General features: G+C 37.1%; 1 protein-coding gene across 2 annotated transcripts in view; it reads left to right on the forward strand.

The window, feature by feature from the left end:
- col2a1b (collagen, type II, alpha 1b) overlaps positions 1 to 22,876 on the forward strand; it is a 147,478-nt gene that overhangs the window by 14,598 nt on the left and 110,004 nt on the right. For both annotated transcript variants that reach the window (XM_036559043.1, XM_036559044.1), the window contains exons 7-13: positions 13,390 to 13,491; positions 15,305 to 15,382; positions 18,407 to 18,451; positions 19,205 to 19,258; positions 20,556 to 20,609; positions 22,560 to 22,613; positions 22,814 to 22,867. In XM_036559043.1, coding sequence (XP_036414936.1) covers positions 13,390 to 13,491; positions 15,305 to 15,382; positions 18,407 to 18,451; positions 19,205 to 19,258; positions 20,556 to 20,609; positions 22,560 to 22,613; positions 22,814 to 22,867 — 441 coding nt within the window. The remainder of the gene's footprint in view (positions 1 to 13,389; positions 13,492 to 15,304; positions 15,383 to 18,406; positions 18,452 to 19,204; positions 19,259 to 20,555; positions 20,610 to 22,559; positions 22,614 to 22,813; positions 22,868 to 22,876) is intronic.

Here is a 22,876-nt window from a genome sequence, read left to right on the forward strand (position 1 = left end):
TAATAATAACTCAATAATGTGATATGGTGTCATAAGTGATCAACCTGAAAATGTAATAAATTCGCAATAATGTAATAAGGTATTTATTGGTAAAATAGTATTACATTAATGGTCAAGATCATGTATTGCATTATCAGGCAGGTTATTACATTATTAGGTTATCATACATTTTTTTACCAAGTGCACAATTTTCTTAAATTTCTTGGTGTGATTACGTTATTGCAATGTTAGTACAATATTAAGCGTTACACTCCATCTTTCCTTGTTATCCTTTTACCTGCTAGTCAACAATCAGCATTTTTATACTTGTGTGAAATGTTGTCAAGATCTGTCTTTGGCCACCTCCAAATGCGGTTTGAATGATACAATCATAATCCGATCACAGTGCATCCTGGGGATGTTTACACCTGGCTTTCCATGCGTTCAAGTGAAATCTGACCCTAATTTGATGCAAAGGATAAACTGGAATTACGGGTCACTTCCAGATCCTAAATAGAAATATTTTGACATGCAATATATATTTTTTTGATTGAGAATAGGGCAGTGATCACAACAGTCATTTTAAAAGCCTCCCTAGTATATTTTTAATGTCTATTTGTAATTATTATTATAAAGTAGTGCTGTCTGACCTGTCTGATGTCGTTCAACGGATGTCAGTCAGTATTGCATGAAGCCAGATTTCTGCAAGGGCAAATTTACATACAGTGCCCTTCACAAATATTCACACCCCTTAATATCAAAATATTAACAAAAATGTAAACTGTGTACAGTGATTGAAAAACCTAAATCTTATCAGGAAACAAATATTTTTTCTCAACTCTGTGTGTGCCACAATTGTGCAGCCTCCCTTTGCAAAGAAAACAGCTCTGAGTCTTCTCCTATAATGTTTAATGAGACTGGAAAACACATGGGAAAGCATTTGAGACAATTTCTTTATACCAAACCTCTCCAGATCCATCAGATTCTAAGGTCCACTCTGTGGACTCTTCTCTTCAGCTCATCCCACAGGTTTTCTATGGGGTTTAGGTCAGGGGACTGGGGTGGCCATGGCAAAACCTTAATGCTGTGGTCAGTGAATTATTTTTGTGTTGATTTTGAAGTGTGCTTTGGATCATTGTCCTGCTGGAAGATCCAAACTATGGCTCGGTTTAAGGTTCTTTTCTGAGGCAGTCGGGTTTTGTTTTTTTTTCTGCTTGTACTTTATGGTCTGTGATAGCGTCTACAAATAAATTGTCAAGGGCCTTTGGAAAAAACAGCCCAACATCATCACAGATCCATCACCACATTTCACAGTGGAAGTGCTTTTCTGCTTGTCTATCTGTGCGTCCATGCCAAAATCACCTCTGATGTTTGTTGCCAAAAACCTCTATTTTGGTCTCATCTGACCATAGAACACGGCCCCACTGAAGATTTTACTAACATCTGGCAAACTGTAGGTACTTTAGCTTGTTGGTTCTTGACAGCAGAGATCTCTTTCTCCCCAAACAACCTGTGGTTATACAGGTTGTGGTTGATTGTGATTTGGGAGACGTTCTGACCTCAGGACCTAACTACAATTCCCGATCTGTGATCCTTGAAGATTCTTTGGCCACTCAAATCATCCTCCTGTCATTGACCTGTGCGTGGGGTCAATATAGGCATATGTCCTCTTCCTGGAAGATTCTTAACATCTCCAGTTGGTTTAAACTTCTTAATTATTGATCTGGTAGTGGTAATGGGCATTTTTAACTGTTTAACTATTTTCTTTTAGCCATTTCCTGATTTGTGCAGCTCAATAACCTTTTGTCACACATTATTGCTGTATGGTCTGGTCTTTCTGATAATGATGGATGACTGAGGGTGGTCTCTGTTTCATCTCATATATATTCTGACTGACCATTTTAGTGTTATTAATCACTCAGGTGAACTTAAAAACATAAAATATGAAGGGTAATATACATCAGTTAGATTTCACTCTTAAGCACTTCTAGCGGTGCCAACAACTGTGGCACACATTAAAAAAATATTTATTTCATGAGCAGATTTAGTTGTTCTTTTAATCATTAACCTTAAATAAAGGTTAGATTTTCCCTAATATTTAGATTAAAAGATCAAAAGGGTAAGTAATTAAGAATATTTTACAGCTCATTGTGCTCATGATTACCAGGGGTGCCACTATTTGTGGAGGGCACTGTGATATAAAACTAAAAGTAAACAGAAAGATGAAACGGAGATGTGTTTTACTGATTCATGAGGAAATATGGATACACATTTAAATCAAATAAATTCATCGCATCGTCTTTTTTCAGTTCATTATCTTATCTTAATTTTAAGACATAGAAGTTATTCATTTAGGCTGGCCATGCTACAGTTTACTCAAGAGTCTAATGATAAAGATAGCCACACAGCAAAATCAGTGGCCTAACTTAGACCAAATATTTGGATTTTGCAAAAAAAAAGACCTACGTCACATAGTTAATAAACTAATAGCTGAATAAATGTATTACATAATTAATTTTCCTTTCATTTGTTCCTTTCCCATACCTCTATTCTTCCATATATATTCTTTATATTATTCCTCTATTCTCTATTGATCTGACTCCAGTTGCACTGTTTGATTTTATTTAATTCATCATTTAGGTATTTACTTGCCCTTTTATTTTCAGCTAAAACCTATATTTAATCAGGTGATCTCTCTCTCTCTCTCTCACTCTCTCTTTTCTTCTCAGTCCTCACTGATTACTGAGATAGCTTACATTAATTTTTAATGCTGATGATAGTATATTATGAGTGTGTAACAGAATACAACAGCTATGAACTACCATCAGTTTCTCATCTAATCGTTATTAAAAGCCAACTATGGAGCGTGTAGTCTAAACTGAGTAGCTACTGGAACTAGACCAAAGCATAACTAGCAACACTATGAGTTGTCCAAATAAAAATGCTTTTTTTGTTGTTTGCATTTGACAAGCATAAAATGTTAATTACCCTCTTAAACCCCAACATATGTTGTGCTTTAACCTGTAGTATGTATTTTGCATACCTATACGTCTCAAGAAGTCACTCTGGGTAGAATACAGTTAGTGTCTTGTACAGAGAGATCCATGGCCAAACCACAGCTGTTTTGAGGTCAGCTGAGAACCAGTCACTGCTTATTGGGTAGTTTCTTTGCTCTTTTCCACATTGAATCTCATAAAACCGTTCCTAAAGTGCTCAGGACTGGTGTTCTCATGCTGCTTATGGACAAGCCAGATGCTGGGAAAAAATATTAAGACTTGAAGCAATGGTGGATAACAATGGCTGCTAAGCTGTGGTTGGAGTGCTGAGAAAATAAGGCAGAGATTGGCAGAGAGTATAATGATTTTGATTGGCCATAATACAGTGACAGAATACAAATCAAGTTTCATTATATTAAAAAATGTGACTTAATAAATATACCCCATTTGATTGTTTGTGATCAATCTTTGTGCGTGGCTACACCCCTGAGCAGGCTAATGCATAATCAGAATGGCAATATTTCCAAAATTAAATCTCATAAATGGAGATATGTGTAAAAAAAAATACGCTTAAGAAACTACCAAAGATCAGACCATGGAGTCCTCATGGTTATGGCCATGAGCAAAGTATAAGGACATGCTATGAGTGAAAAATCTTTATCTGGGTAACGAGCCGATCTGCTTCACAGATATTTTTTTTTTTCTGGATTTGCTTTAGATGGAGTCTAGCATGCAACAAACACATGTACTCAGGTTTTAAAAGTAATTAGTTAACATGTCAAGTGGTTATAGTTGACTAATAACACATCATATAATACTGCTGACACAGTGGCACATACAGTGGAAATGAGTATACTGGATGAATAATGTGGTCACAAGTCATAATTCTATTTAGAATAATAGAACTTTATTATTGACTTGTTGCAACGGAGTCGCAAGTCGCGATATCTCAGAAACTACGGGAAGAGTTCTGGCAGAAAAAAAAGGAATGGTAAGAAGGAAAAAAGAAGAAGAAGAAGAAGAAGAAGAACTAGCAAAGTGCATTTTCTGTTGAGTGATTGCACAGCTTAAGCAGTTCCCAGCTGGTTGCTAGGATGTTGCCGAATAGTTAGTGGTTGTTAGGGTGCTGCTGAATGGTTACTCTGGTATTTTAGATGGTTGCAAAGGTGTTGATAAGTGGTTGCTCTGGTTTCCCAGGTGGTTGCTAGGGTGTTGCTAGGTGGTTGCTAGATGGTTGCTATGGTAACCCACATGAGTAATAGGGTGTTAATGGTATTAACATGACATAATTTGGGTGCACAAATTTATGCACTTCATTCATTGCTATGGGCAAAAATTCATCATTTAACAGTAATTGTACAAAAGACATATGTCTGATGTATACAAGATGTATACAAGCACATGATTCCCGAACAGACAAACATTCTAGAGTTGGAAAGGTGTCAGTATCTCAAAAGCTGCTGTTTGGTACTGCATAAGGGTTGGTTGCTTAGGTGTTGCTACAAGATTGTCATGCTGTATGGGGTGTTTACTGCGTGCTCGTTAGGGGATTGTTAAGTGGTTGCTAGATATTGTTGAAAATAATAGGAGACCATGGGAGGGACAAGGGATGAAAAAATCAACACAATGAGGCGTGCAGGTCAGTATTATTGTGGATTGAAACTTGGCAACTTGCCCTGAGCAATTTTGGTGGCTGTCAGGAAAAGGTACTAATAGTGCTTTGGTTTGGGCGAAAAGTAATGGAACTCTAAGGGAGGAACGAAGGATATAAAAATGTCACATAAAGAAGGTCAGTGTGGCTGAGGATTAGAGCTTGGGTGCCTGTCCTGAGTGAGTACACGTAATTTGGTGGATGTTGGTCAAAAGAAAGATTAAGACTTAGGTTGGGGCAGAAATAAATGGGCATTTCCTAAAGAAAATGCATGGGAGAAGCAAAGGATGAAAAAACGACACATAGGGGTGTGCGGGTCAGGATGGTTGTGCTTTAGAGCTTGGGGACCTGCTGTGAGTGAGTACATATAGTTTGATGGCTGTCTGGCAATGGAAATAATAGGGCTTGTATAGGGGCAAAAATAAATGGGAATCTAGGGAAGAATCAAGGGATGACAAAATGTCACATTGAGGATTATGGGTCAGTATGGCTGGGGAATAGAGCTTAGGGACCTTCCCTGAGTGAATACGTGCAGGTTGGTGGCTGTCAGGAGAGGAAATAATAGAGCTTGTGTAAGGGTGAAAATGAACAGGACAATATGGGTGAAAAGAGGGATTAAAAAAATGACAAACAGACATATGGGTCAGAATTTGTGCTCTGGAGCCTGCCGTGAGATAGTGTATGCAAAATGGTGTCTTTTGGTTGTGCAGAAGTACAGCAGACTATCGTGCAATTTTTCACTCAGTTCATTCCCATGCAAAAAATGTTTTATTTAATAAGGAGTAAATCAGATCAAAAACCTGTACACAAACACCATTCCCAATCAAACCGAGCATTTTGGAGTTGTAACAGTGTTGATATTGTCAAAACTGCAGGGTGATTTAGCAGACAAAAATCCAATAGAAAAAGAAGAAGAAGAAGAAGGATAAATTGGATAACAATAATCTTGCACAAACACTAACTAGAACAGTGCATTTTGCCAAAGAAAATGCAGAGTGCCAGTGCACATAGAGGAGTGCAGGTCAATGTGGTTGTGTATTAGAGATTGAGGACCTGCCCTAATTGAGTACACGCAATTTGGTGACTGTCAAGCAAAGGAAAAAATAGGGCTTGTGGAGGGACTGCAGTGAATGGGAGTCTATGGGAGGAATGAGGGTTGAAAAAACACATAGAGGAGTGCAGGCTATTATGGCTGTGGATTAGAGCTTGAGGACCTGCCCTGAGTGAGTCCTGGCAGTTTGGTGACTATTGTACAAAGAAATAATAGGGTGTAGATGGGGGCAGAAATGAATGTGGGTAATGGGAGGTAAAAGGGATGAAAAAATGGCACACAGAGGAGCGTGGGTCAGTAAGGCTGTGGCTGTGGAATGAGGGATGAAAAAGCAACACAAAGAGAAGAGCATGTCAGTATGACTGTGCGTTAGAGCTTGGGGACCTCCCATGAGTAAGTACATGTACTTTGGTGGCTGTTGGGAAAAGGAAAGATCAGTGCTTTGTAATGAGTGGAGAAACATAAGTGGAGATGTTTCCAGAGAGGTTTACTGCAGGCTACCAGTACACAATTAATATCCTGGGCAAAAGCACACATTCAGTGATTGTGATGCACATGCATTTGTGAGATACAGAAACATAGAAGTGCAACTGTTCCTCGAGTGACTGAGAATGTCCATGCAGAACGTGTTCAGACTGTAATCTTCAAAGATGCAGAAAAAGTGGTTAGATAAGTCATCCTTCAACTTATTCTCAAAAAGTTGGTAAGTGCATGTGTGGCATACACCAGCAGAATAGTACAGGCCTTAATGTTCTGTGGTTCTGTTCTGTTGTGGGGGCCACTTAGGGGGTTTTGTGTTGTTTGGGTCTTGTTCCCTTAAAATAGACCTGGTAATTGACTGTTGAGTTGAGTCAGGTGTGCTTGAGCAGGAAAATCACTGAATCTGGTCTTCCAAGACCCCACCTCTGCCTTAGAGAGAAGGATCACTGCAAAACAAAACAAAGTTTTTCTGACTGATTACTTTTAACCATTGATGAAACCTTTCCATCCTGATGGGAGTGGTCCACGATGACAATTCACAGGGCACAAGGGATCACTGCAATTAGACCACTGACTTTCATGTCATGCCAATGACATGTCTTTATAATTCTTTTCAAGGTGGGTTGTAACGAGTTACATTTACTTAAGTACATGTTGATGGATTTTTACTCTCCTGAATATTTTTCAATCATATTACCTCTACTAAGGTGAGTAAAGGAATAATTTTACTCTGTTACATTTTAGCCATTCATATTTTGTTACTAATTCATTTTTTGTGTTTAATTTCAAAATGTTTTGATGGTAGCAATATTTGTAGTGCTTTGTGATTAGTTACATCACTTGACTTTGGAGTTTTGTATTTTAGAAAATCCCAAAAAGAGAAGAACAGAACTGCACAGTCTTCAGTTCCTATGCTGATAAATGCTGGATGTACTAAGAAGTTCCGCTTCAGTACTCAGTACTTAAGTAGATTTTTGACCTGCTTCTTTCGTATTTCTGCTTAAGTTGTTTTGGAGAAGGTAACTTTACTTAATTATTTTATGCAAGTATCAATACTTTTATTTGATAAATATTGATTTAGGCTCCTCTACTCACCTCTGAACCTGATCATGAACAGTGTCAGTGTTTGTTTTGATGCTTCTTCAGTGGGTGCAGCCTCAGATGGCAGTATTTAATATTTCATTAACATCTCTGAAAGATATCAGGTTGTTTTCGTACATAGTTCATTTTCTGAAGACCCACCACAGTTTGATTTTGTGATGTTTTATCTTTTTCCTCTCGTTCGGATGATAGACTGTAAGAGCTAAAGAGGACTAAATTACACACGTGGGTGTTTGTTTATTGATCAGAACTTTGCAGGGATGGTAGCACTCTGTTACTCTCACATTTACCATCAGGAAAACAGAGAAACAGAAAATAGAGACTTATCATCTTTGTGAATACCAATTGCTTGTCTTTCGCTATTTACAGCAGCTCACAGTGCAGGAATGAGTGCTTTCATCCCTGCAAAACTTCTGATCAATAAACAAACACTCAAGTGTGTGAACGTTTGTAAAGAGTGATATGTTATAGTAGCAGGTTGTACAGAGAGAATGTGCAGTGGGAAAAAACACACTCTGGTGTTGATTTCCCTCGTGAATTAGTGCGGTTCAGTTGTTTTGTGGTGCCTGAACACGGGTGGAGTTTCACATGTCAAAACCGAACTAAAGAAAAAGTTCGACAGGTTTGCATAAACCAAGGCAGGTCTGAAGCAGCTCCGAGCTGAAATGGAGATTCTGATTGGCTCTGCTGCTCAGTTTTACTCTGACTGTTCGTGCTGGACTGCGCTTCATGCAGTTTAGAGAATACAGCTTATGAGTTGCTTCAATAACTTGTATAGCATATATAAGTACATGCCCATGTCTTCTTTACAATCTACCTCTATCTGAAACCAAATGTTATGTTAATGTTATGTTAATTGTTGGCAGTGTGTCTCACAATCACCCCAACTATAGGGTTAATATAAACAGATAAAAACATTATTAATCCAGAAAGAAACAGCAACAGAATAGTTAAAATCATATATATTAGGCAAAGCTATAGTGTTTACATAATGTACAAGATGCTTACAAGAGACATAAATAACACTAGGCTATGGGATGATGTGTGCTTGACTAATAGTAAATACAACTTTTATCACTCAAAAGTGGCCTTTTTAAACATATGCAAGTTAATATTAGGCACATGTAAGCTGTATATTGTTTCATAAATGTTATCTAATTTATAGCTATTATTTTGTAAATTAATTATTAAAAAATATTCAGCTCAACGATAAATATTAATCTATCACTAAGGTTTGCTAGACTTGAGAAATAGACTTTGATTACCCAGGTGAGTAGTTTACTTAAATTAAAGTTATGATATTGTGTCTCTATCGTTGCTGGTTATGGTGATCAAGGCAATGTCCCACTAAATTTGTACACTTCACATGTGAAATATATGTGGTTTTTTTGTAATAGTTGCTAATATTGCTAATGTTCACATGGGCTGATTAAAACAATTTAAACCTGGTGGAATTTTTCTCCTCTAAAAAGAAGTGTAAAAAGTGCTAGTTTCTTGAGTCTATCCATTTAGTTTAATGTGCTGTCGAACTTTCCACCCATAACTCCACTCATAAAGATCCACAACACTCCTTCTCTGCTTTGCAAAAATTGTCACAAGCAGATTTCTCACGGTTCAGACATGGACCTAACTCAGGCTTTGTCTTGTTGCTGTTTGGTACCAGTCTGGTACCTGTTTGAGGTTAAGTACCAGCTACTGCACATAGACAAAGAAAACATTTATTGGTACAGCTAATTAGACTTCAGTCACCATGTTGTTTAATCTACTGTGAAAATGGGCCTTTGTTAGCCCATTATCTGTGGTGTAGTGTGTAGGTAATACTGTTACTCTCCGTGCAATAGACAGGGGTTCAGTTCCCCGCTTGGGCAAGCATTAAGCCCTATATTTGCCTCCCTCTGTAACATGATTAAACTGTAAGTCTCTGTCAATAAGAGTGTCTGCCAAACACATACAGTGGTGTGAAAAAGTGTTTCTGATTTCTTATTCTTTTGCATGTATGTCACACTTAAATATTTCAGATCACCAAACAAATTTAAATATTAGACAAAGATAACACAAGTAAACACAAAATGCAGTTTATAAATGAAGGTCTTTATTATTAAGGGAAAAGGAAATCCAAACCTACAGGGCCCTGTGTGAAAAAGTGATTCCCACTCAGCCTTTGTCTTGTTGCTACTAGTCTAGAAAAGGTTATAAAGCCATTTCTAAAGCTTTGGGACTCCAGCAAACCACAGTGAGAGCCATTATCCACAAATGGCGAAAACATGGAACAGTGGTGAACCTTCCTAGGAGGGGCCGGCCGACCAAAACTACCCCAAGAGCACAGCGACGACTCATCCGAGAGGTCACAAAAGACCCCACAACAACATCCAAAGAACTGCAGGCCTCACTTGCCTCAGTTAAGGTCAGTGTTCATGACTCCACCATAAGAAAGAGACTGGGCAAAAATGGCCGGCATGGCAGAGTTCCAAGACGAAAACCACTGCTGAGCAAAAAGAACATAAAGGCTCGTCTCAGTTTTGCCAGAAAACATCTTGATGATCCCCAAGACTTTTGGGAGAATACTCTGTGGACTGACAAGACAAAAGTTTAACTTTTTGGAAGGTGTATGTCCCATTACATCTGGCGTAGAAGTAACACAGCATTTCAGAAAAGGAACATCATATGGTCTGGGGCTGTTTTTCTGCTTCAGGACCTTGAAGACTTGCTGTTGTAAATGGAACCATGAATTCTGCTGTCTACCAAAAAATCCTGAAGGAGAATGTCCGGCCATCTGTTTGTGACCTCAAGCTGAAGCTCACTTGGGTTCTGCAGCAGGACAATGATCCAAAACACACCAGCAAGTCCACCTATGAATGGCTTAAGAAAAACAAAATTAAGACTTGGCCTAGTCAAAGTCCTGACCTGAATTCGATTGAAATGCTGTGGCATGACCTTAAAAAGGCAGTTCATGCTCGGAAACCCTCCAATGTGGCTGAATTATAACAATTCTGCAAAGATGAGTGAGCCAAAATTCCTTCACAGCGCTGTAAAAGACTCATTGCCAGTTATCGCAAACGCTTGATTGCAGTTGTTGCTGCTAAGGGTGGCCCAACCAGTTGTTAGGTTTAAGGGTAATCACTTTTTCACACAGGGCCCTGTAGGTTTGGATTTCTTTTTCCCTTAATAATAAAGACCTTCATTTATAAACTGCATTTTGTGTTTGCTTGTGTTATCTTTGTCTAATATTTAAATTTGTTTGGTGATCGGCAACATTTAAGTTTGACAAACATGCAAGAATAAGAAATCAGGAAGGGGGCAAACACTTTTTCACACCACTGTACATGTAATGTGCAAACTATCTTGTATATTACTATAATAATACTGGCTATCTATTGAGCCACAAACTCCCTAGCAATCAGAAGCCCTTGGCAGAGCTGGAAAGTCCCCATTCAAGGCCGAAGTCAGTACAAGCAAGGCTTGAGTTACTGCAGGCAAGTGTTGAGCCCTGATTCCTAAAGAAATCAGAAAGCATTCTTCAGCAGATTTACTGCCATTTTAACAATGATCACCAAAAATTACGTAACCGTAATACAGCCTATTTAATGGTTACAAGTTAGGAGGACATGATAGTAAATTAAATTGACATAAATTATTATTTTTCTTTATTGATTACCCTTTGAAAATGACTAAATCCGTGGTAGATAACCATGACATGGTATACACAAACAGTAGTGCTACACGTAAAATAAATAGTAATCAATTTTCAAAGTACTATTAAACTTAACAGAAAAAAGTCTACCTAGAGATGATAATTTTGATGATTTTTTGGCAGCATTTTGCAAGTTTTCTGTTCCTGCACTCAAACTCTCATTCATTTCTCTGTTGCTTGGTTTATAATGATAAATGATGAAGGTTAGCTTGCTTGCTTTACCCAGTACTGTACATCCTGGTATGCAATACCATATAAACAATGGATCAGTGATTTTTCATGAACTAAAAACAGCCACTAGTACGAATTGAATTTATACAACAAAAAATAAAATCAAAATAACCTCACTGAATGAAGACTATAGAAAGAGGAGCAAAATGATGGTGAATCTGCAGAAGCTGTGCAAAGATTAAAAAAACTCTACGTGTTTAATTACAGTGAGAAAAATTGTCATTTAGTCTGTTAGGTTACTCCAGTAAGACTGGGAATTAAATGCTGAGTGAAGATGCTATTTGCATTCAAGTACAGTTTGTTTGTGCATCATCAAAAGAGATGAAACCTACACCAGCAGGATTTAGCATATTGTTACTGTCACATGTTTCAGAACAGGAAGTGAAATATTTTATTACCTAGGGGTAAGCTCACTGTTATTTAATATGTGATTTTTAATGTAATCTGTTCATTCCAACAAGGGATACAGGCCAAAGATAGCAAAGGCAGTAGGAACAATAGGGCGTCCCTCAGCCTCTAAATTCTGAGATGTCTTTTGGCTAAGTATTTTTTTTAAGCAGTCAAATACTAAAATCCCAAATTGTAGCTGGTTTTGTACACCGATCAGGCATAACATTATGACCTTGTTTCTATGCTCATTGTCCATTTTATCAGCTCCACTTACTATGTAGATGCACTTTGTAGTTCTACAATTACAGACTGTAGTCCATCTGTTTCTCTGTGTACTTTGTTAGCCCCCTTTTACCCTGTTCTTCAGTGGTCAGGACCCCCTCACAGAGCAGGTACTATTTGGGTGGTGGATCATTCTCAGCACTGCAGTAACACTGACGTGGTGGTGGTGTGTTAAGTTTGAGTTAAGTTGAGTTTTTAAACACCTCAGTGTCACTGCTGGACTGAGAATAGTCCACCAACCAAAAATATCTAGCCAACAGCGTCCTGTGAGCAGCGTCCTGTGACCACTGATGAGGGTGACCAACACAAACTGTGCAGCTGCAGATGAGCTATCGTCTCTGATTTTACATCTACAAGGTGGACTGACAAGGTAGGAGTGTTTAATAGAGTGGACAGTGAGTGGACACAGTGTTTAAAACCTCCAGCAGCACTGCTGTGTCTGATCCACTCAGACCAGTGCAACACACACTAACACACCACCACCACATCAGTGTTACTGCAGTGCTGAGAATGATCCACCACCCAAATAGCACCTGCTCTGTGAGGGTCCATGGGGGTCTTGACCACTGAAGAACAGGGTAAAAGTGCACCTATATAATAAGTGGAGCTGGTAAAATGGGCAATGAGCGTAGAAACAAGGAGGTGGTCATAATGTTATGCCTCGTTGGTGTATATTTTCACATTACAGCTCTCACATCTCCAGTGACAAGATGGTTTTATGGAATGGGGAAATGGTTGATAATGAACATCCCAAGTAGTGAGATTAGTTCAAAAATTACAACATTGACTACAATTACTATGATAAGAATTTCATTTTTTAACACTGCTGTGTTTTCATCACTGAACTTCACTTTTGTCTTGAGCTTACTGACAGTTCCCATTTCACTGCACTGTTTTGAACTCTGTGCCTGTCATGTGTGTTCAGCCTTAATAAATTGAACATTAATTTCTGACACACATGCGCACATATTGCAGTCGCATCAAGGCCTTTACACAAAAAGCTTAAAAATTTGACAAATTAAAGCAAATGCGATCTGAATTATGTGAGGTAGAACAGCTCTTATATAGGTAGGACTAAAACATGAAGCACAGCGTAAACTGGCAAGCAAATCAAACTACTTTATTATGAAATGTTAGGTAATAAGTTGTCATTTGTATACTTTCTTAAAGTTCATTTTACTTGACTGTAATAATGGTGATAAGTAGACAGTGCTGGTATATAAAATATACTACCTTCTTTAAAACATAGATGGGTGGATATAATTTGCCTCCTTTTGTAGAAAATAAACAGAAAACTGTTTCACTAATTTATTTTTTGAACTGAGTTTTAACTGCAACAGCATCATTCCTTGTGTTAAACATGTAACAGGTAGTGGTGAACAAAATAATAAATTGGTGTGGGTTTTGTGACCAAACTGACCAAAATGTGATTATTAAAAACACAGATATGTCTAATAGATACATGTTCAATTCTAGCATATTTATAATTTCCTTGAAAATAGTACTATTTGTCTAACAAACATGTCCTCTCTTCTAGGGAAGCCCTGGACCCCGTGGCAGAGATGGTGAGCCCGGTACACCTGGAAATCCAGGACCACCAGGACCCCCAGGACCTAATGGTCCACCTGGCCTTGGTGGGGTAAGTACATGGTTAGGGAATTTGTAGATACATAACATTATCTAGAGTCAGCTGACAAAGCTCAAATCAGGTTTATTTTCTTTATGTAAAAATAGTTGTGCACTTAAACAGGCTATTCTTATGACTATGAGTATGTGAACAGGGAAACATTTGGTTTTTTGGAGATTTTAAGGACAGATTAGTGTTAGTAGGGAAACCTGTTTAATACCTGCAATACATGCTAACTCTGAACATAACTATGGGAAAATACACTAATAAGCCCACATGCCATCTAAGCCCACTTACAAGTTTAATGTGAAATATGTGAAAAATCTAATCCAGCAAACACACATCTTCTGTGTCTGTTACTATGAGTTTCGAATGCCAATAAAACTTTTTTAGTCTGGGTGAATGTGGAGGGGCTGGCTTGAACCATAAAAACATTACCATGATAACTTTGCTTTATAAGATGGTCCTGGAAATGACTTCTTTGAAACAAACAATGTGTTTTTTTTCCTACAGCTTTGAAAAAAAAATAAAAACAAAAACACATAAATAACAAAATAAATGCTGTTAATAGACTGAATCTAAGTTGTTTATAAATTAAAGTCTGATATTTTATAGCATACTAAAAGATATATAGAGTTACAATTAAAGTTACTTTGAGTTCCTCTATAAAGTTTATAAAGTCTCTCTATAAAGATGCTACAATTACTCAATTTGACAACCAGGCAAGGGAACAGCCCTAGCTTACATGCACATAGTACTGAAATTTGTTATTAATAATAGTTTCTAAATATTTATTATCAATCCTTCTTAAAGAGTGTTTCTATTGTTTATAAGCTTATCAGATATTAAAATTAATCAATTTTCTTAAATAAAACAGTAAGGGCTGTAGGATTATTAGGTACATGAGGGCTTAAAAGGTACCAGAGGCCATTTAGGCCCACTCTAGACTTTTTATCTTTTCTGTGTATTATTTCATTATTTTTTAAAGTCAGACAAAATTTGTTTGATTATGCTAAAAGAGAGATTAATCTTTTACTTATATGTTACGTACATAACATCTGGTAATTTAAATGAAAATGCTTAGATTTAAGTAGGTTTATTGGGGCCTTAAGTTAAGATGTGAAAATATATGATATAAACAGATTTTGAGGTAATTCACAGAAACAGCAAAAAAAAAAATCTATTTGTGGGTTGTGGAGAATTCCATTGAAGTAATGTGGGGTAAAATAGGGTCAATAAGAGATTAAGACAGATTAAGTTCTCCACAGAGAGAAAGTAATGCATGAGGAGAGAATTTGGAGGAAGGAAATGAGCCAACATTAAGAGAGCACAAGGGATCCTTTGTGCATGTCAAACAAAGTTTCACATGTGCCTTTGCTTTCCCTTTGTCACCCAAACAGAATCTTTGGACCACAGAAGCAACAGGGTATTTTGCAGATTTGATATTTAGAAATGGAATCTGCAGTATGCATGTAATATTTCTAGTTTGTAAAATGTAAAAACAAAACATGATACCACTCGATATCTGTTTTGTTATTGTTTGGACAGCACAGCAAGGTTTGTAATGGGATAATAAGCCAAAAAAGCTAGAATTCATAGTGACTGAAAATAAAATATGACATTTATCGCATATTATAAGATACATAGAGTTACAATTTACAGTATGCTATGCTGTGAAAGTTACTTTCAGTGTCTCTATAAAGTGTATATTAAAAAAAAAGTATATTATAAATTTTCCAATTAAAAAGTGCTGCAACACTCATGTAAGTATAGTATTTAAGCATGAAATACCACAGATGTGAATAACTTGAACCTGTCATTTCAGAACTTTGCTGCACACATGGCTGGTGGATTTGATGATAAAGCAGGCGGTGCACAAATGGGTGTGATGCAAGGACCTATGGTGAGAACTGAAAAATTTTGTCTTTAAAGCTTTGTTGTTAGAAATTACTGTATGTTAGCATAATACTAGTTTCTGATAGCAGCTGTATGGGATTTTCTGTTAGTGCCAAGCTAATAGTGATGTACATGTGTTTTCCCATGTGTTTTCCTCTATAAAGATGCTACAATTACTCAATTTGACAACCAGGCAAGGAAACAGCCCTAGCTTACATGCACATAGTACTGAATTACTGGGATTAATACTAGTGGGTTTAATACTACTTCATGGCATTTGAAGTTTGTAAGACATAAATGTAGCATATTCTTTATTGTAGTTTTACAGTAAATACTTCACGCAAATCAAAATATTACTAGTTTAGAATGTTAGTTATCTGCTGCTGTTCTTAGAATTACATTATTTTGTAGTTTTGGACAGTTTACTGCATATCCACACAATTTTAACTACAAGAATATATGCAGTAGTGCATTCTCTGCTGTTCTACATTACAGGGAATGCTTGTTGTGAAAATATATGCTCTTTTGAATGCTTGATCTGAAGTGCAAGCACATTTGTGCATCTGATAGGTCTATATGCTTGTGAGAATGTGTACTATGTATCAGTGTTTCTCAACTCTCCTAACACACCTGATCCAAATAATCAGCTAATTAACTCCTTAAAAACCCAGGTTTATTACATACGAGGGCTTGTTATTCAGTAACTGCAGGGACATCAGGGCAAACAGGCCCATCAGTGGGCCCTGGCCATTTAAAGGATTACCAGCCCGTTACTGAGTTAAAGTGTTAAAGCCAGAAAACGTGTGAAATTTGCAAGCCAGTGGACCTCCAGGACCAGGGCTGAGAAATACTGATGTGTCATCCAATTGTGCCCCAAGCCATAGTGTGTATGGGGAGCTGTGGAAGAGAGAAAAAAGAACAGAGAATACTGACTACAAGACTGCTCCTAACACTAACCTATGGACTGAGAATCATCTTACACCATATTTGTGGCAGATAACAGCAGATAGTATGGTAACACCAGAGGAAAGCTACTAAAATAAACATGTTTCACTGCAGTAATATATGACTCTTCAGAGGCTATAAATCGTTTCTTGTTAAATTATGGCTAAAGCTTACTTTGTTACATATTTATTAAACTATTATTGTTATTAGCCTGTTAGACTGGGTTATATCAAATTATCAGATTGTCTATTTTGTATTTAAGAACTTCAATGTCAAAATCACTAAAACCTATTCATATTCTGTGCTTGGGAGGCTGCATTATGACCTATCTATTTAAGTCCATAAATAAATAAATAAACACAAAAGTGCTGCCTTATGCTCATATACAATGTTCTGAAGCTAGGCAACATATTAGGACTGACATAGGACTCAGACTTTATTAAAAGAAAACACTAATTATGAGAAAAATTTGATTTACTTCAGAGCATAGTAAAGCTGCGGATGCCACATTTTCTCACATTAAAATTGATCCTTAAAATAAAATCCTTAATGGCCATCATGATAGATGCAATCTATTGGCAATTCCTAATGCAATTGTCAGCTTAAGCATCATGTTTTCGTTTAGTAACTTGGAATCTCTAAGACAAATAAGACTTTGCTGCCTGTATCTAGGTACACATTCTAACAACAGACCCTAAAAAACAGTAACTTAATCATTATTTACTGATTAATAACAAAACTTACATATGAAAAATGTTATACATGTGTTAATAAATGGTAGCATTTGAATTATTAACCATATTTACTAAAATACAAATAATCAATAATTATTTTGAGCTATGGAGACCTAGTCATTAATTATATGCTGTTAATAATAATTTAGTTATCTGATACTCATAATGCATAAATGTTATAACTTGAAATATTAAGCATTTCCATTGTTGTATTGAACAATTCATAATAATTATGAATGATGAAATTATGAATGCACAAATAACAATTATTATTAACAAAGTATTAGGTAATGATTAAGTTGCTATTTATAGGGGCCTGTTATTATATTGCAAATTCAGTAAATGTTCAGTCATTCAGTCACATAAATCTACTTTACGGATTCAAAGCCTGGAATATTTTGAAGAAGTCTTCAACAAACTGCCCTCTGAGCCAATAAATGCACACATACAGTCTAGGTGGGCACAGAAGGTTTTCAGTCAAAGTGAACTTTGTTATTCCTTCTCAGCCCATTTAGAGGTTAGGTCCACAGTGTGTTTTCATTCAGTAACAGAAACACATATATATTTTCTTTTGCAAGTCAACCCCTTATAAATACAGAGGCCCTTTGAGAGTCTCTGACTCGTACCAGTGTAAGTAGATTTTCATTACTGTTTTGGGAGCCTAACCAGGTTGAGCTACTCATCACTAAGATGTTTTCTTTGGCTGTAGCTTATATTTTTTTTATAAAAACATGCGCACAAATCTCTTAATGTACTAGTCCAAATAGACATAGTGTATATAAAGGCCAAGAAATATTAATATGAACTCAACCATCATCATTCTACACAATTATAACAGCCAAAATCAAAGTTCTCTTGAATGCAGTAGAAAGGACTGTTACAGCTATGCTTCATGGTGGTACAGAAATGTTAGTGATTCTTTTCTAATGATTTGCAGTGGACATGCTGAGGTTTGCCTTATCACATCCACATAATACAAAACCTTGTTGAATACTTGCTTCACAAGGTTAGATTATGTAACTGTTAGGATAGGAAGACTATTCCTGCATCTTTTAAGAGAGGCAAAAATACAGAGTACAAGCACAAAGCAAAGTCTTTGCATGCTCTTCTTATGACAGAAAAGTAAGATGCTTTTTGTGCTTCCCTATTCTGTCTTCAGTAAATATACTGGTGATTTATATTTTTGAGGAAGATGTGAGAAATGTGAAATGTTCCCAAAATTTTGTAATGTTAGCAGTGTTTTAACTGTTTTTAACACATAGACTTTTATGTACTATTAAAATCAAGACAACATATTTGTTTACAGCTTTCACTGCTACTTGATAACCACTTTTGTTTCAAATTTTTCTTAGGGCCCTATGGGTCCAAGAGGACCACCTGGCCCCACAGGAGCACCTGTAAGTACATGTCAGGCTTACCTTTACAAGCAACTTAAACTGCAAAATCAATGTGTATTACAGTATTGGTCTCAGATTATTGTAGACGTGTTGCTGTTGGGTATTATTTCAAAAAGACATTTATACATTACTATTAACTGTAATGAATGTTTTTGTTGAGCATAAATGTATATATGCACATCGCACACACAGACACATACATGTATACATTTTCAGTTTACTATGGCCACAGACTCCAGGGGTTTTTCCACTGTGTTCATTCACCCTGACATACACACTCACACACCCTCCACCTTGTCCCCACCACCTCCAACACACACACACACTACCTCTCCTACACCCACAGAGCACCCATCTTACGCCTTGCTGGGCTATTACTATAAGTGGCAGGTATTAGCCATTTGACTTGTCTGAACATGATGCACAGACAGAATACTTTCAAGGAGCCTCTAAGACCAGTAAAAGTGTATTGTGCAGTTCTACACAGTTTGGCAATTCCTTTACAGTTACTAGTTATGGACTCTATGGTTTTGTGACTCACCATAAAAATGCTTCAAAAACATCTGGCCATATCGTCAAACCATGTTTAAGAAATTCAAGCCATTTTTGTCTCATTTTCACAACATTGAAAATCATACAGAATAGGATATATCCTGGATGGACACACACACACACACACACACACACACACACACACACACACACACAGATCTGATTTAATTTCCAATTTGATACCTGCCTCTTATTTTGTAGGGCCCACAAGGTTTCCAAGGCAATCCCGGAGAACCTGGCGAATCTGGTGCTACTGTAAGTATTGCAAAAATCCTTCAAGGGGTCACTTTACTCCGTTATTTGAGAAGTCAAATAGTGTTACAAATGTATTGGCCCCCAGGGTGCTTTAACATTCAGACAGCTGACAGATCCAGCAGGGATGTCATAGCTCCGTAATTGTACGTAATTGTACATACTACAATTAAAATTCCAGATTAATTTATTTCCTCATTTACTGCAATTAAATTCAAACTCACAGTATGCAGTGTCTCTAAGTAGTGCATTCCCTATGTCGGTCTTTGTATCTTGTATTGCCATTCTTCCCCTGCCACTTTTTGAAACACATGGCCAACATACTCACAGGGTATTAAAGGCATCCTCCTCCTACTTCAGAAAATGAAGAATGACTAAGCAACATCCAACCCACTCTACAAATACAGAATTTATATATATCTTATCATTGAACAGGGATTAAACAATGATTACTAAACAATGTGAAAAATGTATTTTTTTCTTCCAAGAGAGTAGACAATAAAAATGAAGAAAGTAGTATGCACTCATGAGAGAGACAGTTTATTTGTGGAATGTTATGTGTTTCTCACATTATTTTCATTTCAGGAAAAAATTTTTAACTGGATATAGAAAATCTACATCAAGTACTTTAATGTAAATCCCATGTGTCAAACACAAGGCCCGCGGGCCTGATCAGGCCTGTGACACAATCCTATATGGCCCACAAAAGTATTTTGTAAAGTAATTTTCTATTAATGTTAGCCCGTTTCACAATGTGCTGCACTACGGTCCCCAAAATGTGTTGCAATGTAACGTGCACTCCGACTCCAAAGAATGATCTATGGGACAGTGGTTACACCTCAATTCTAAACAATTCAAGCAAATAGGTAGGTTTAAAAGACTAAGCTCCTGGGGACATTTAAATTTTTAATTTTTCAAGTATTCATGTAATATTTCAAGGTCTATTATAAGTGCTTGTATTTTACTGCTGAAGTTTTTGCGTATTTTGAACAAACAATGGCCAGTTCGGGTTATAGCACAACATTAATTAAAAATGAAATAACAACAATTTTTTTCTGGCCCACAGATTTGTTGAGATTTTTTAATATGACCCCTTTAGTGGTTGAGATTGACAACCCTGGTGTAAATGTTTGTTTTCTTTCTTTTTTCTAAAATTATGCAATCATCTTTAGCTTAATTTCTCTGCATACAAACATAGCACACACATGATGAAGTAGAACAAATCACCTTCCTCACAATGGTCAAGATGTATACACATACAATGCCCTTTACAATTTCTCTGATATGGCTCCTTTAACAGGGACCCATGGGTCCTCGAGGTCCCCCTGGTTCACCTGGCAAACCTGGAGATGATGTAAGTACTACTCTAAGTAAATCATAACCACATACACAGCACACACAAGAATACCCTATGCAGTATCAATTCATTTTTAAACAAATTAATTTGATGTCAAAAGGTAGGCATCAAAAATATTTATGTGCCAAGATTGTTGCTTCCTCCCAAAATCTGCCTATAGTAGAATTTCCCACAACACATCATTACTCAACAAGTTCCTCTTTGATATCTCCAGGATTAAGCTCCATAAAGCATTACTAAAACATTTATTATTTAACTTCTACATTATCAAATGCACTTAGTCCAAGTTTTTTTCCCCATTCGCCACATTTCTTTTAATCATTTTACAGTCTTCCTCTTTCCACACAACTGTCCTTTTGCTCTATGAACTACTTGGGTAATCTTAAGTCTTTCATGGCTTTATGATGATTTAAATTTTCTGTTGTGTGCATCACACAGATCCCACTACAAGATATGTATCCACACAATGTTCATGTTTTTCCATATCAACTCATACTACTCTAAAAAGAGATAATTGTAAATCTTTTCAAAAGGAGTTCCTTAATTGAGTAAGTGATCACCAGGGGTGGGTTAACGCAAAGGCTACCCTAGACTTTAATGTTTTCTGATTGGCCAGAATAAGATATAATATATGTTTAACTAAAAACCTGAGCCCTCCTTGGACCATTATAATGATAAACACTTCGTGAGTTCAGAATTGGTTAGTCTGAAAAGGTTAGTAGGTCAGTTTTAATTTTTGGTGTGTCAGGAATGTATATTAAATGTGTATTGGCTGAAAGCTAAGAGGGTTAGCTGCAGCTAGCTCAAATATACACTTGACGCAAACTAGCCTGCACTATCTGCAATCCTGAAAAGCCAGGTCCCGCCACTGAAAAACCACAAACGGCTGCAGCGGAAGTAACGTGGCAGAAGAGGGGACACGAGACATTGACAGCAACAACAGCTCCCCCTTTTTACAGCTTGGACCCAGCATAGTGGACTAAAATCTTTAAACAGATGCGGGCACACTGGGCCCAGAATCATGTCAGAACATCAACATGAACATCAGATGTACTTCTCTAAAACGCTTATCTAAAGGAAACTGCCACACGGCAAGTACATATAACACAATGGCTATTGTTTTCATCGTATGGGTAGTGTTTTGTTTCGCTCTTAGTGTCAAAAATGGATCAGAGCAGGCTTTCACCAGGCTTACACCTTTGGTGTATCTGTCATAACTGGCTGCACTTTGACTATTTGCCTTGTTCTTGAGTAATGTTCTCACCCAAGGAAGTGGATCTCAACTGTGCCTCTATCTAGTGTATGGTTGGTCTCAAAGCTTTGTGTTTTATAAGCTCCCAGATATACTGGGTACCGATTTTTCATTACTGAACTTCCTCACTTTTCAAGCTTTAGGTGTGTGAGTGTGCGCATGTGTGCACATGTGACTCTCAACATTCTGTTTTTTCATTTCACCTGGCAGTAGCATAATTTTCTGTTTGCATTTCCTTTCATTTGTTTGTGGATAGACAGAATGTTTATGTACTGGGAAGGTTGTGTGTCCTACTCCTATTCACAGTGCAGCCTTGGCCCCTGATCACCTTAATCCACCCCTGATGATCACAATGCTGCTGTAATCAAGAATCATGTCTTCCTTGTTTTCTATTGACTTTAAACATCACTGGAGATTTCCTTTTAAAATGTACTGTAATTCTGCAGCCACTAGATAACATTTGACTTAAATAATACTGTTGTCACAGAATATCCACTAGGTGATATTCTGCTGCTTGAGTCTGTATGTATACATACAACAGTGCATGCATTGACTAAAATGAATCAAGTGTAACTAAATTCTGTCCATTTTTCAGGATACTCCCATAAAAAACCAAGCCCCTACACAGTGTTCAAATCTATGTCACGGAATTCTGAATGAAAAAAAGAGTAACTGTCTGTTATTATTGTTTGTAGGGAGAACCTGGCAAACCTGGCAAACCTGGTGAGCGTGGCCCTCCTGGTCCACAGGTACGTTTGTCACAACATTGCAGAATAACTACAATTGAATTAATGAATTTTTTAACAGGTATGGTGCACTTTGTCCATATCAACCAGTGGCTGATTGGTATGACTTCAAGTCAGTGCAGGAAAGAAGAGAAACAGACCTGAATGATTTTTAATTTTAAATTCAGATCTTTTTAATATTTATCCTCCTTGCGTTACCACAGGGAGCTCGTGGATTCCCTGGAACTCCTGGCCTGCCTGGAATAAAGGGACACAGAGTGAGTATT

Source organism: Colossoma macropomum, unplaced genomic scaffold (assembly GCF_904425465.1).
Source record: "Colossoma macropomum unplaced genomic scaffold, Colossoma_macropomum, whole genome shotgun sequence".
NCBI classification, from domain to species: domain Eukaryota; kingdom Metazoa; phylum Chordata; class Actinopteri; order Characiformes; family Serrasalmidae; genus Colossoma; species Colossoma macropomum.